The sequence below is a fragment of the Thunnus albacares genome, chromosome 11, assembly GCF_914725855.1.
Source record: "Thunnus albacares chromosome 11, fThuAlb1.1, whole genome shotgun sequence".
Lineage (NCBI taxonomy): Eukaryota > Metazoa > Chordata > Actinopteri > Scombriformes > Scombridae > Thunnus > Thunnus albacares.
In genome coordinates this window covers 1,842,967-1,853,401 of record NC_058116.1, presented here as the reverse complement: position 1 = coordinate 1,853,401, position 10,435 = coordinate 1,842,967, and the positions used below count along the sequence as shown (strand labels likewise).

The following is a 10,435-nucleotide window of genomic DNA, read 5'->3' as shown; positions in this document are numbered from 1 at the left end:
TTGTGTTGTTCTGACTCTATGTTTATTAAAATATCCTATGTTGCACGTATGAAAAATATAAAGATACATGATGCAAGACAACAGTATGTGTACCTGTGAGGAGACACACAGTGCACATGTCCACTGAAACAAGGTAGTGGACACATAACATAATCATTGTGTCAAATCTGTTTTATAGCCTACTGCACTGCCGCTGTTTATCTGTCTCATCCAAATTCATTTATTATTTATTTGTTTATTTGTTTTTATTATATATAGATAGATTATGCTATGTTATCATATTTATCTTGTTTATTTATGTTGTTTTTATCTTGTTTTCTATTGCTGCTGGTCTCTGAGAGTTAGCAAACATCATTTCGTTGTGCGCCTACAATGACAACTTAAGTGTTTTATATTCTTATAAAATGTTATTATCTATATGGTTATGAGGTAATTACACTGCTTTGATGGCTGAGAAGGTCTTGTCTTTAAAATTTTGATCAAGTTATTTTGAGGCAGCAACTACCTTTCAGTCACAAGGTGGAGCTGAAATCACTTTTTGGCAGAAAATCACTTTTTGGCACGACACCGGATCACCACAGCAGCTCGTGTAGACACTCGCTGCCTCATTGGCACATGTCCCGGCGGGGTGGAGCGTAGCAGGGCTGCCTCTTGTTTTGCGGTCTTGTTTTCTAAGCGTCACCACAGAGCAACTGCAGCGATCGTCGGGGCAGCAGCACCCGACAGGAACCAGTATACGAATCGGTGGATTTCTACACGTTATTTTCACGGTTCTGTCAGAACCCTGAGAGAAGAATCTGTTTTCCCAGGGAGAGTGTTTGATTTTGGAGAAGACTGACTCACTACAGAGGAGGGTTTTATTTTAAGGCTGGGTTTGTCATCATCGTCTTTTCCAGCGCTGACATTGTCCACGCTGTCCTGAAGGAGTGTTTCCACTGTGGAGCTTCTGCGTCGCCAAATGGATGCGAGTGCGTGAGGAGAATACTAATGACCGGAGCGCTGCGTCCTGTCGAGGCGCACCGCGTCCCCCGCTGCTGCTGAGGGCCACAGCAGAGCCGATCAGTCATCCAGAGCGCACCGGGGCCTGCGCACCACCTCAGCCTCCACCTGGAGAATTTTATACCCTCAACCCAGGAATTAATGAGCAAGATCTGAGCAACAGAGCAGTTTATTTCCAGAACCCGGGGTGGATAAAAACCACCCAGCTGCTCCCGAATAAAACGCCAAAATGGGCAACAGCTTCTCCAACATCTCCGCCTTCCAGTCTCTTCACATCGTCATGCTGGGTTTGGACTCTGCTGGGAAGACCACCGTTCTTTATAGACTCAAATTCAATGAATTTGTCAACACTGTACCAACAATCGGATTCAACACCGAAAAGATCAAACTGAGTAACGGCACCGCCAAGGGCATCAGTTGTCATTTCTGGGACGTAGGAGGCCAGGAGAAGCTGAGGCCCCTGTGGAAGTCCTACAGCCGGTGCACTGATGGGATCATCTATGTTGTGGACTCTGTGGATGTTGACAGGCTGGAGGAGGCCAAGACCGAACTGCACAAAGTCACCAAGTTTGCGGAGAACCAGGGCACGCCGCTGCTGGTCATCGCCAACAAACAGGACCTGCCCAAATCTCTGCCTGTGGCGGATATTGAGAAGCAGCTGGCCCTGCACGAGCTCACCCCCTCCACCACCTATCACATCCAGCCTGCATGCGCTATAATAGGTGAGGGACTTCACGAGGGTATGGACAAACTGTATGAAATGATACTGAAGAGGAGGAAATCCCTGAAGCAGAAGAAGAAGCGGTAACAGCTGCTGATTCAGTGGACGGTGTTTCAGTCAGATTTACTGTAAGGAATCCGGGTTCTGCCAGTGTTGCCCTAAACACGTTTACTTTGCAGTGATTTTTCAAAATATCCTCTGTTTGGATTAAAGCTGTGAAGCCCTGCTGAATGATGCTTTTGCACACAGAAGGCTGCCTCATCGGCTGCAGGATATAAAATATAAGATAAGGTTAACCAAATAGTAAAATTAAGAAAATAAACTTGAAATGACTCTTGGGATCTACAGCACTGAGGGAGAGAAACGGGCGGGCCTGTTTTATCTGCTGTTTTTTCACAGACTTTGAACTCAGTTTGACTTTGAAGAAGCAGCTCCTGTGCTGTCCTCACTGAGGACTTTTATGGACTCCAATATTTTTTATTTCCATTCACAGGACGTCCTCTGTGGAAACACAAGTTTGATTTTGCACGTGGCTCGGGTCCTTTTCACTTGTGCCCCCTGCTCTTTTTTATTTGGAAAACAGACATCTGTAGTATCAGTCTTTGATTATGGATGTCATGCAGACTGTTTTGTTTTTTGGAGCATTGAAGTAGCCTTTCCTCTCCGTGGTGGACTGAGGACAGTGTGTCCACTACTTTGCACTTTTCATTTTCCTAACAAACAGTAGGGAACTACACTGTATTAATAGAGGAGCAGATCCAGGTGGTTTATGTACTAAGAAGCCAAAATTGAAGTATTTTTTGAGTATTAAAAGATTTAAAAGCCATACTTTGGGTGACTGTTCTTCATTTTACATGTGGTCAAAGTAAACATGATAATGATGTGCAGTGGAGGTTACACTGCAACAGCAAGTAGAATAATACAAACAGACTGGCATGATGAGAACCTGTGAACCGTTAACCTGACTGGTTTCTTTACCCAGATACATCAAAGAGAGAGGTAAAAGGTCACAGTTCAGAGTCTTTGCAGAAAGTTAACTGAGGGGTTATCTTAATGTCTGAAGCCTCAGCACAGATTTCTGTTCTATTCCTCTGCACATGAAGTGAACATTTAGAGCAAAGCCAGAGTTCCTTTGTGAAATTTATGGATCAGCAATGCGGTGATGTGTTTTCTGCTTCACAACAGTGTCTACACCTGCAACCAGTGCTTGAAATGTGCCACCAATATGTCAGATTTCTGTCTGTGTACCGCCACTTTGAATGAATTTAGACAGTCATGTTGTTATTTTTGGACAAAACAGGCCAGTGTCCTCCTCAGACAAACTATGGAAGGATGAAAAAGTGTGCAGCTGCTGCATGAGGTGCAATATTTGGTCTAATTGAGCCAAAAAGCTGCTGGATAAGAGTTTAGTTTCTGCTTATGCTTCCAAAATCACATCTGTTCACTAACGGCACAGAGCCAGGCAAGTATCAGGGGTAAATTTACAGTTTGTGCACATGAATTACAAATTAGTAATGTTATTATCTCAGTGAAATTATTAAATATTGAAATGTGCATTTTGACTGTTTTCTGACATCATATTTTCACAAAAGTTGACATATTCGAGTGTCTTGTTTTGTCTGAAAAATATTCTTAAACCCAAATATATCCTGTTTGACATAGATGTATAATGAAACCAGCAAATATTCACATTTTGGAGGCTTTAACAAGTTTTGGCCGTTTTCTTTAAAAAATACTTAAACGATTAATTGATTATCAAAGTTTTTGCTGATTAATTTTTTGCTGATCGACTAATCTTTTCAAATTAGTAACTAATTAGTAACCTCACATGAATAACTCTAGTGCAGGACATGTGCTTCACATGCATGCTATGCAAGCAATGCCAGTAATGTGTTGACTGAGCTCTTATGTTGTGTCACTAGTTATCATGAGTAAATATTAGTAGCAGTGTCTTCTCAGTGTGTGAGTGTAGATGTCTGATGTTCTGAAGCCCTTTAAACTACATCACTGTTGACCATTTTCCAACGTGGTTCTCATTCGTTTCAGTTCGCTTTGAAAATCAACTCTGCAGAGATGTGAGACTTGTTTGAGCTCAGTAATCCATCACAGTGAACTTTATGTCTGTATTTACTGCATTCATGTCATTGTTTAGCTGCTGCTGAAATGTTGAAAATGACTAAATGATCATTTACTCAAAATTCTTAATCAATTACTCAAAAAACGAAAAAACAAATCTGCAACTGTTTTGATAATTAGTTAATTTTTTAAAGTCAATTTTAAGTAAAAGTGACAAACATTCACTGGTTTTCTGAGCCCTTTTTAATATTAATATTAAATTGAATATATTTACTTTTAGTCAGGCAAAACAAGCAATTTGACGTTACCTTGCACTCTGAGAAATTGTGATTTTTCTGACATTTTATAGACCAAAACAATAAATCAAGAAACTAGTCTGCTTAATTGATAATAAAAATACTTGTTGCTGCAATAGTCCAGATATCTGCACAGTCTGCAACACTGTCACTACACAGTACTTTGAGTCCAGGAAACACAGACATGATGTTCAGTGTGATGGATTACTCAACACAAGCTTTACTCAAATGAGCTAGAAGGCAGGAAAGCCACTCAAACACCTAAAACATGCTTTGCAAAATGGTTAAATAGAAAATTAGCAGTAGATGAACTGTAGTGAAAGGGCTAAAACATACAAAGAACATCAGTGTGAGAGAGTTAACAGGGCCACACTTTGTTCCCCATACAGTTTTCATAGTAAACTGCTGGGGGAATTGATTCAGCTATCGGCACAAGACTAGTATTACTTAGAATCTTCCTGTGACCACCTGGAAATATCAATCAGCATTCATCAATCAGTAATTTGATATCTTTTTTCAAGCAAGGATTCCTTATTGTCCTTGTGTCGTGTTAGATTTCAATCATGTCCAGAGACAAACAGTCAGTAAATCTGAATAAAACAGATTTTATTTGGTAAAATCTCAAACCACAGTCACAGTCCCATGAAAAGGAGGCTGTCATTAACTCCATGCCTCCTGTGCTTACAGGCTAAATAATGTTAGTGAGTAATAAATGGTAACAAGTTATCAGGAGGTTACATAGCAGCTGATGATGTAACCGCTGGTTGGTATAATATGTCAAAATGCTCCTCTTAATGAGTCAGAAATAAAATTGAACCTTGGAATGTGATGAAGATGCTGGGTGATGTGAAGCACATTAAAGGATAGGTTCACATTTTTTCAAGCCCCAGGTCCCCATATGGGGAAAGGTTTTGCTTACTGTAATCATTCCTACTGCTCATACTGACCATAGAAGACCCCTTCCTAATGTGTCCACAAAATCCACAGTCCATTTTGTGCAAAAAATTATTCAAAAGGTTATCTGAAGCTTACATGAAGCTTCAGCTGTCCAAACTAGTCAAGTCAAGTAGACATCGTCTAAAGTTACACTCTTTTTAGTACAACATTGTTAAGCTGCAGAGGAGGAATAGTAACAAAAAGACAGAGGAAGATCTGTGCTTAAAGGACCAATGTGTAGGATTTAGTGGCATTTAGCAGTGAGTTTGCAGACTGCAAACAAATGAATTCCCCTCCCCCCTCCCTTTCCAAGAGTGTAGGAGAACCTACGGTGGCTGTGAAACTCACGAAAAAAATGGGAGACCCTCTCTAGAGCCAGTGTTCGGTTTGTCCATTCTGGGTTACTGTAGAAACATGGTGGTGCAACATGGCAGGCTCTGTGGAAGAGGACCCACTATCTATGTAGATATAAAGGGCAAGCTGACATTTGTGGTTTTGAGAGAAATGTCTCGACAAGTATTGAATTGATTGCCATGAAATTTACTACATGCAGAGAATAGTCAGTAAGAACTATGTGAATATCTTGATGTTAATATTTTATTGGTACTGTCTTTGTCAGGCTTAAAATAACTGTTACTACTCCAGCCAGCAGCAGGAGATGTCACCTAGTAACAGCTGAAACCAGAACTTCCCAGGTGTGAGGAGTAATTTACAACAATGCTGATGACACTATGTAAGAAGTGTGAGGTTATATGAAAATAATTCACACCCTCCAGCCAACCAACGTCTAGTATTCATTGTGGCTGGTGTCTAAGAGGTTAAACACTTTTTTCCCTTTGGCTTTTTTTTTTTTTTTTTGGCCCATCGAGTCATTTTTAGCTGATGATTGAAGCAGTCATACTCTGTTCTTACACAGACATCATGATGAATCAACTGCTCTCCACACCAACATGTTTGCCATTTTATGCTCCTCCAAATTAAAGTCTATTTCAAAGTGAAGGATTTTTTTTTTAAAAAATGGCAAAAGAAGCCAACTTGCTACTGTTCAATGCCCTCAGAATACAGCTTGTGAACGAGATTGTTGAGCATGATGGTTTTTAATGACAATAGGCTCAGAAAAACAGAGTGTGGTTTCCCACATAAAAAGAACAGAAACAGCCCTGTCTTCTCAGGAATACCCGTTGCTATGGCAACAGCATAGCAGAACCAACCCAGTCCACCCTCAGTGATTTAAGAAAAAAAGATTTCCCTTTTTGCAGTTGTCTGCAGTGTTAACATCTGTGTTTTTCTGACACTGTCACAAAAATTAATGTCTTATTCCCTTGGTTTCCCCCTAAAGTTGATCCAAGTGCAGAAAAAAGCCTTTGGATTATCATACATATTGTTATCATCTTGTTGCAGCTCTTCTTTGAAGCTATATGTGAAATACCAAAAGCCATGCTTTTCATGACTGCACCATTCCATCAAATATTCTAGATGTCTTGTGCATTATTTACCCAAAATTCAGCCTGACATATATGGTATCTTTGGAAACCCTCCCCGCTATGTGTTATTATAAAGTGTTGTCAGCTCTGCGTATATTTAGGTTGTTTATGTCTTTAAATGAGCTAAATTTCTGGCTTGGCTCCAACTTGAATGAATCATTGTTGAGACAGCATTCACCTTCAGTCTCAGTTTGTGTTTAGCTTAAGTTCAATTCTAGGACATGTAAAGGTTATTACATACCTGATGGATATATATGCTGAATTTAAGAAACCTTTACGTGTGCCTCACACTCAAAACATGATATTCATTATTTTGTCCTGCAAGTCAACAGCAATTTCTATAAATAAAAATCAAATTGTTTTATGTGGTAAACCTTATATGAACATACTTCTCTTGTAAGTTAATATAAAGCAAAGTGATGCCAGGAAACCCAGAATCCTGTCATGTCCTTCTATTTGATACCGGTATGGTAACAGCAGAGCCTGTCTTCATGTGACCCATTTCTCAGTTTGCTGAAGCTGCTAGAAAAACCTCTGAAGACCACGTCTATACAGCACAGTTAGCTAAATGAGTGGCCTATAAAACCAATGGCCTCCAAACAGATACAGCCTCCAGAGAAACTTTCCTTGTTTATGTTGAAGGAGCTGTTTTACTACATTTGACTTTTGTCAGCTGAACACTGCTGCACAAAAGATACTTTTGGGAACAGAAAAGACCAACAAGTCCTCAAAAGAAAACAAGGTGATGAGTGAGCTGCCAGAAACAGACTTCATTGTTCCACCTGACAGCACCAACAGCATTCCTCTTTCTCTCTGTGCTCCTGTTGGTCACCATCACAGTGTCACACTGTATTCAAGTTTTCAAACATGGCAAGAGAAGGCAAAAAAATCCTGACATGCTAGTTGTTTTGCTGATGCTGTGTTGTCCTGCATCATGAGCCACTACATGGGATTAAACTGTTGTGCCTGATGCACAATTTTGCTCAAAATGCCTCACATTTGATGGTTCAGACCATGTTTGGGCTGATATTTGATGAAGACAGGGTGCATCTGCGGTGTCAAAATCTCATGCTTTGTTGACCCAACCATCAACCCTGAACTCCTCCCTAAGAGGTTCTGCTGTGCATTAATGTCATTCTACTTCTGCTTTTGCTCCCGACAGACAAGAATCATTATTTGAACGACCACAAGGCGTTGCTTGTAAGGAGAATATAAACATATGTCATTTAAGGAATTTGAACAAATGGCCAAATGTTTCTTTTTTTCTGGAGAGGACTGGTCTCAAAAAGACTCTTGGATCACTGGTTGTAATGAGGAATTTAAGTGTAAGGAAATGCTTATAAAATTTCTATCACAAGCTTTGGAGTTGTTGGAAGGTGTGTTTTTTTAGCTGCCATTTTATAAAGTACTTCTGCTTTAAAATAAAAACTTTTGCTGGAGAGAGTTAGCTAGTGAGCTAGCTAATGATACTAGCTTGATAGGATTCTTGTGTTACATTACTGTAACTAACAGGAATGATAAATTTCACAATTTCTAGTGACCAGAAACAGCAAACAAAAGGTGAATTTCCAAAATAGACTGTGTCTGAGAAAAAAAGAAATGAACCGCACTGCTTGAAATTATCTGCACTGACCTTTGTGCTTTAGATTACATAGGTGGTGATTTATGGACTTTCTTCACGTTTGGATTGACTGTTGGAGGTTTTTAGTTTAATATCAGTCGTAGCTTGAGTCAAGTGATTCCTTCCAACAGCCAATAATAATGGCCACTGAGTACATACCATGACTGAAACAAGTCAAAGGACAAACCAAGCACAGTGTGGATGTTGTAGCTCTCATGACAGTTTTATATTTCTTCCAGCTTCCATGTCAGAATACATCTTTCAGCTGCTGACTGCATTTCTGAACTCCCTGCCACGTCTTATTATCTCTTTCCTCCTCCTCTGGTCTTTGCTGGTGTCTCCCTCAGCTCTCCAATTATCTACTTAAAGCAGGAACAGAGCTGTCTACCGAAGAAAAACAAACTGCTGATTACAGAGCAGCATGTCTTTGTGCTGCTTCAATCGCTGCAGAAAATTAAAAGATAATAAGATGACACTGTAAATGCTGTCAACCTGAACAGCCTGCTCTGTTTTCTGGGTTTTTATTGTCTCCCATGGGCTCCAGTGTGTGTGGAACGATGAATGCCAGCCTGGTGTGTCCGTAAAACTACATGTGTGTACTTGAGCCACTTCAGGATCACACAGATAAAATAACCAGATTGTTTTTGTCATAATAATTAAATAACACAAGTCCTCCAACAGCATGACCAAACACATCGTTTGACCATGTGACTCCAGAACGACACATAAGAGCGTTTTCTAATATGGCGCCTCTATCGACAGCAATCAACAGGACAACATCATTTGTCTGTGCTTCCAAAACCATTACAAATTACTGTTAAGAAAATAATGATGTTTTATGATGTGACAATGCTGTGGTTGAGGTCTGGTTAGGTAAAGGCACAGAAACCACTTAGGGTTAGGGAAAGATCATGGTTTGGGATAAGAATTATCACTTTGGAAGTTACTTCTTCCTTAGATTAGGCAACCTTTGTCATCATGGCAACAGTAAACACCACAGGGTTAATGTTAGGGGACGATCTAAAAACAATGTTTTTAAAAAGCTTTCCTGACTCACAGTTGGTCTCCTGCAGCAAAGTCCAAAGTCCACTTTTTGCAAGTAAGGGTTAAACCATCCACCCAACCGCCACCTCTGAATGAGGAAATTTGTCAACTTATATAGTATAGATATCATCTGAACTGCGCCACTTTTCTGGGACATAATTACTACGGCCGCTAGATGGCATCTGTCAATCAAACCTAACTATAGGTCGTTTTTGGCAGACTGACATTACGAACTGCTGTGTCGTTTCTCTTGGGAGGACAGCCTCAAATAACACCTTGTATAACCGAATCTAGTGGCCGTAGTAATTATGACATGGAGAAGTGGCGCAGTTCAGATGACATCTATACTGTATAAGCTAACAAATTTCCTCATTCAGTGGTGGCAGTTGGGCGGATGGTTTAACCCTAACTTGCAAATAGTGGACTTTGGAGTTTGCTGCAGGAGACTGCTATTCGCTGCTACCCGCCTCCAACCATGAGTTTTAAACACCATAACTATGATCGTCTCCTAACCTTAAGCCCATGATGTATACTGTTGTCATGACAACGATGGTTGTCTACCTTTAACCACAGCATTGTCACACCATAAAACATAATTATTTTTTAAAAGACTGCTGTGATACTGCACAATGAAAAATGATGCTAAAGGGGTACCAAGGGGTAAAAGGGGTCCTGACCAAGCTTCTGTATGTGCTGAGTTGGAGTGAGAACGTGTTGCTCCTGCCGCTGTGTATTCAGAGGGTTGATGAGCTGTGCATTGTTAAGGTGTTCCTGGCATATATAGGTCATGCTCTTGTTGTTCTGCCTTGTCGTCACTCTGTATGTACTGCATGTGTGTATGTGTGACTCTACGCTCAGTAATATACGGCAGAAGTGCCAGATCCCCTTTATTTGAGGGTATAAAGCTGCTGTCACCCAGTGATGATGTCTGCTGTCTCCAACAGTGTGAATGTAAGTATGGACAAAAGTCGCCCAAAGTTATTTTAACTAACATTTGTGGTGACTAATAGGAAGGTATTGAGCCTAATAGACCTTTCTTTCATGACAGACATCAAAATGTCAAACCCAGGTGTAACTAATAACATCAATTGCCTGCAGGTGTTTAGGGTCCAGACTGCAGCATGCTGGCTCACTGGCATACCTTACTGGGACATTAATGATTGGTTCCACTTGTGCTATCCCTGCTGGGACAAGTGCATATCTTAATTCTATACTACATATTCATTCTGAGCAGGTTTTGAGTGACAAAATTCAACAT

At 40.3% G+C, this 10,435-nt stretch overlaps 1 protein-coding gene across 1 annotated transcript; it reads left to right on the top strand.

The window, feature by feature from the left end:
* Positions 1-648: 648 nt before the first annotated feature.
* LOC122992416 (ADP-ribosylation factor-like protein 4C) lies at positions 649-2,548 on the top strand. Its single transcript, XM_044366209.1, has one exon. The coding sequence runs from the start codon at positions 1,229-1,231 to the stop codon at positions 1,805-1,807; it is 579 nt and encodes a 192-aa protein (XP_044222144.1). The 5' UTR covers positions 649-1,228; the 3' UTR covers positions 1,808-2,548.
* Positions 2,549-10,435: the final 7,887 nt, after the last annotated feature.